The sequence below is a fragment of the Carassius carassius genome, chromosome 41 (assembly GCF_963082965.1).
Source record: "Carassius carassius chromosome 41, fCarCar2.1, whole genome shotgun sequence".
Taxonomy (NCBI): domain Eukaryota; kingdom Metazoa; phylum Chordata; class Actinopteri; order Cypriniformes; family Cyprinidae; genus Carassius; species Carassius carassius.
The window spans coordinates 18329861-18335119 of record NC_081795.1 but is presented as its reverse complement, the minus strand read 5'-3'; the positions used below and the strand labels follow the sequence as shown (position 1 = coordinate 18335119).

Below are 5259 nucleotides of genomic sequence, written 5' to 3'. Positions count from 1 at the left end.
TTCAAACACCAGACATCTGGTCTGGGTTTATGTGCCCCATTTTGTAAGTCAAGGTGTAAAGTAATTTTTATTAGATTTTATACTTCTTTGTCTTTTTAATCCCCTCACATTTAAAGTTATACCTTTAACCAGACTTATAATTGTGCTCTGGTTGCTAATGGAGATGTCGAAAATAGTAATTATTTATACAAAACCGTTATATATATACAAGAGTCTTTATTTGTAGATTAGAAATTATGCTGACAGGGAGGTCTTGGGTATAGCAGGAATTTTTAATGGTTGAGGAAAAGGGGCTAATCGGATCATTCGGGTGGGGATGGATGTCTATTCCTGACTCCACCCCGTTTCCACACAGCTTCTCCTGTGATTGGTTGGAGCTTTGGGGTCCCTGATTCGACTGGTTAAACAGGCCTGCCCTGTTGCGCAACACAACTGCATTTTCTTTTCAACATAAATCATCATAGAACCAAACAAAAAACTATGTTGGATACATATATTTTTATAAATAATGCAAAAAAAAAGAAAAAAAAGTCAGCAACCGTCTTGCGACGTGGGGGCTTTCTGGGTGGTCAAGGGAACATTTTCACAAGATGTTTCACCTGAACAGGCATGAATACTGAATAATGAATAATATAGATTTCGGTCTAATCCTAATGAAACATTTTCATGGCAAAATGCTCTGGGCACGTCTGCCATCAGACAGTCTTAGTGACCCAGACAGTGGGCATTTGAGCAGCAATAAGGAGAACACATACTTCTTTTACTGTTCTTAAAACAATTCCACATTCTTCGCAACTCTATGTCAAGTTTGGGTTAGATCTTTGTGATCAAATGTATTTATCTTACACAACTTTCTGTACACCGCAACACAATCCTAATTTATCAAGCCATCAAAAAAAAAAACAACAACAAAAAAACATCTCCTGGTGTCAGACAGTCAGATTTTTTTTCTCCATATGCCATAAATAGATATACTATCGTTCAATCAGCTCAATTTTAAACCCAACATGACATGTCTCTACTCTGTACCTTAGGATTTGTTGCGTCAAGTCTTCCCAACATGAGATGTGCTCAGGCAGCTGCATTAAACTGAATCCTGTTGAACAAACAATAAATGTGTGCTATTTCCAGTGCTGAAGTCTGCAGGGGTTACATGTTCTAAGCCACCAATAAATATGCAGTACATAAAGGTACCAATCTTTCCCCTGATATATAGGATATGACCTATCAGACGTGCTGAAAGCTTAAATTTTTATAATCAGAGGAGCAATTTCACCTAAAAGGGATAGTTCACCCAAAAATGTATTCACTATTCATCAATTATTCCATACAATAAAAGTTAATGGGATCCAAATTTTGTTCATTTAGACCGGTCAAAAAAAAACAAAATCAGATTTTCACTACACAATTATTGTGGCCAAAAGAGTTTACAGTAATGAGTATACTACTTCATCTATAGAAATTTTCAGAAGAACAAATATTGTTCAGTAATTGTAATTTTTTTTTTGCCAATGAATCTCACTCAAAATATGAGTGTAGGAGGGTGCAGAGGCCGGTACCATAACTGCACAAAAGAATACAAAAAAGTTTTTGTTGTTCGGCACCTCCTGCAGACTTGGGCATCTAACATCCCATCTCCCCCCAAAAATGCTTCCTCGATGACTAGCAAACATTTTTTTTGGTTGCAGGTAGAGTGTCTCGCTCTCGTCTGTCATCTGCTCTGACATGATTTTTTTTGGTAGTAGTAGCTACACACTGCGTCATCTTCATTTGACTTTTTTATGATTTGTGTTTACCGGGATCAAGGTGCAATACCACCACATACGATGTTAGAGTGTCAACCACATAGTACTGGTAATGTAATGTATTATTTCTAATATTATGTCCAGTATATCTTTCATCAGAACCAGAATATTGTGACACCCTACTTTCATTGTATAGCCAAAACACTTTAAAACATATCCATTTGTTGTTCACTGAAGAAATAACTTCATACAAGTTTGGAACAACATGGGGATAAGTAAATAATGGCCACTTTTTTATTTTTATTTTTGGGTGAACTGTCTTTTTAAGGACCTGACAGAAAGCTCTCAAAGCACTGTGGGTATTTTAAACTATAGTAGAGATGGTGCATGGATTCAGGTGTCCATCTATGAGCTGGAGTTGCGGTGGCAAATTTCCATTGTTCCTAAGCAACTGTAGAGAGTGTGTTTGGAACTGTCCATAAATGTGTCCTTCATACCATACAGGCGTGTTGCACTATGCAGCCCGACTGATTATAACGATGACAGGAAGTTAGTTTGGGAACCTCAAAGGTCGTTTCCCAGAATTCCCAACCGCGGAATGTCGAAACACACTCTCTGTCGTTCTTTTTCATTCTGTCTTAGTTATGTTACCCGTTTATCTCAGCGTTTTGTGATCGACATCTCCTCTCGTTTACTCCTGCACCTCCCACTGGGCGATTGTCTTCAAATCTTTTTTAAAATAACATTTTTCTTTTTCAATTATATATGGCATTAAATCTCTGCTCTCACCACGTATATATTTACTATATCTTTAGATAGAAATATATATGTATATATTTTGACAACAAACATTGCAATATATTTTTCTTTTGTATTGCAGGAGCCCTGATGTAGTACTTTTTTTCCTTTGAAATCATTGGGAGAGTTTGTCGATTTTTGGAAGTTTCTCTGTGATGGGGCTTTGCTTTGGAAACCGAGTGAACAGAGGAGGGTTAAAAGGCATTTTGATCCGTTTAGGGGTTGAATTAAACCTTCCCCTCCTACATTTCACTTATTCCCTCCTTAATCCACCCCTGCGCTACCTAAAGCTAGAGTCTCTAAGACCTTTGAATAGGAACGACCGCTAGAGTCTTCATGTGGGGAAGCAAAGCAAAGATAAAGAGAAACAATGAATAAATGCAGAAAAGCTACACAGCGACAGCAGATATCTCTCCTTCTCTGTTCATGGCCATCTGTCTCTACTTCCTCGCTACCTCTCTGCCCTCTTCCTGCCTTTCTGCCTGCATTCGGTCCATCCAGAAGAGGCTGTTAGGCGTTCACAGTGCGACAGAGGAAGTGTTAACCTTACTGGGGGAGGTCTGGGTGGGGAAGGAGGGGTGATAAGTATATGGCATCAATCACAAACAATCGAACAAACGAATGAATGAACGAACAAAAACAAAAAAGAGCCTTTCTTTCATATCAAAGGGAGTCGAGAGATGATGAAAAGGGAGATATGTCTTTCCTTTTAATACTCTCTCCAACTTGTCCCCCCATTTTCAGATGGACTCTAGACCTCAGTAGCTCAGTGGGCAGCACCTGGCATCTCCAAGCCGATCTGATGCCAAGAGACCAAGTGTGCAGGCCTGGTCGAGGGGTCCTTTAAAGGTGTGTGCCAGCCACATGTATATGCCTATATATTTACACATACACATACACATGGGCACACACACATAAACGAGCTTGAGAAAGCTCAGTGGATCCACCCGGCCCTCCTTAGTGCTAAAGTTCAAAATGTCGAAAATAGAAAACCGAACAAAACAAATTAAAGTACTGTAACCATACGTCCGCAGTGAAAATGGCTCCAGAATTATTTTTTTTTTCACAATTTTTTTTCTTGTTTGTTTACAAAATAGTCAATAACACTCTATACTGTGTCATCAATTGCATGAAAAAATCCCAAAAACTCGATTCATGTGGTCGGGCCTTTCATCTTCAAGCTGTTTTTCCTGACCTTTGTGGTCAGGAGGGGCGGAAGGGGGACACCGTGGTCGATTTGTTTATGCATAAGCTTTCCAAGGCAATGCGTTGCAGTATGAGAGACATAAAAAGAGACACTTTTTTTGACCGCCTTATCACATCTAGACAGGTTAATGTGAAACGATATATCTCTTAAAACCGCTTTTTTCCCTATTTTCTGAAGTTGTGAAATCAAATGAACAAGTGCACATGGAAAGCATTTCGTGCATAAGGTCCAAGATGTCTTTGACAGAGAGAAGAGAAAGGAGAGTGGGAAAGAAAGCAAGAGAGAAGGACACAATTATGAAAAGAGAAAAGGGGAAAAGGTCCTGGGGTTTGGCATATTTTATCCTGGAGAAGGCCAGATATAAAAGCTTGAACAGAAGAATAAAAAAAGGAGAGCAGAAAGAGGAAACCGAGAGGAAAAGAGAGGGAGACCCCTGTCCCGCCATGGTTAATTTCCGCCCCTGCCCAGACTCCAGGTGTGTGTTTAAACGTACTGTATGTGTGTTTGAGCTACACCAGAGTGTAGGATTTTGAGTATGCCCCAGCATTCTGCTTTTGCAGTCTGCCCAGGCCAGATGAGCTGCTCTCTAGCAGAGAGTCTCTGGATCCCCCGACCTTGGAACTGCCAGGCGTCGGGCCGCTGCCTCCCGTAGAGCTCGTGCTGGCTCCTGCTCCAGCGGCTGCTGCCCCGCTTGGGGCCAAGGAGGTGGAGGAGGTGCTGGGCATGGTGAGAGTCCTCTGGGGCAGGGTGGCCGTGCCTGAGCTGATGCTGAAGCTCCCAGCGGCCCCGCTTGAAGCTGGGCCCGATGTACCAGAGGCCCCTGAGCTGGTCAGGCTGCTCAGGCCACCGTGGCTCAGTGTCAGGGCCTGCTGCTTGGAGGAGTCTAATGTCATGTGGCGGCCCTGCGTATGGTATGCCCGGGCTGCAAGGCTCCGGATGGAGGCCTCGCGGGGCGGGACCACAGGGCAGGGGTCGTGCAGCTCCGCCTGCTTTCGGAAGAAAGGGTCTGTCTTCATGTAGAGGGGGAGGTTACAGTACTCACCTGCAGAAAAGAGGCCAAAATTTTAAAATGACAAGAAATGCAAAAAAGAAAAAAATGATATATAACTCCCCAAATCCAGGTCAAATCAAGAGATGCTGGTTTGCACAGGACTAATATTATCACAGGACCTTGGTGTTCAGCGAAATATGGTAGGTCTTTTGCGGGGGAATTTTTACTTTACAATTTACAGACAGGGCCGGTTCAAATGGGATTAAGATCATAGACAACCTCTGGAATTATTACAAATCACTGGAGGTCACCAGGCAATACTAATTCTGTGCGAATAGGGCTTAAGTAAATAAGATATTTATTTATATTGATTTGTGGGCTCCCCACTGGCAGCAAGACACAGTACCGAAATTCGCCAAGCAGTGGTGATGTGCGTGTCTTTCCCGGCACCACGGATTCTGTTGCCACCTATTAAAACCTGCTAAACATGACATAGTATGCAGCTGCTAAGTGCAACC

At 41.9% G+C, this 5259-nt stretch overlaps 1 protein-coding gene across 4 annotated transcripts in view; it reads right to left on the bottom strand.

Annotated features, from left to right (window-relative positions):
- Nucleotides 1–553: 553 nt before the first annotated feature.
- LOC132122917 (cell adhesion molecule DSCAML1-like) overlaps nucleotides 554–5259 on the bottom strand; it is a 142825-nt gene continuing 138119 nt past the window's right edge. For all 4 annotated transcript variants that reach the window (XM_059533417.1, XM_059533419.1, XM_059533420.1 and 1 more), the window contains exon 33: nucleotides 554–4792. In XM_059533417.1, coding sequence (XP_059389400.1) covers nucleotides 4260–4792 — 533 coding nt within the window. In that variant the 3' untranslated portion in view covers nucleotides 554–4259. The remainder of the gene's footprint in view (nucleotides 4793–5259) is intronic.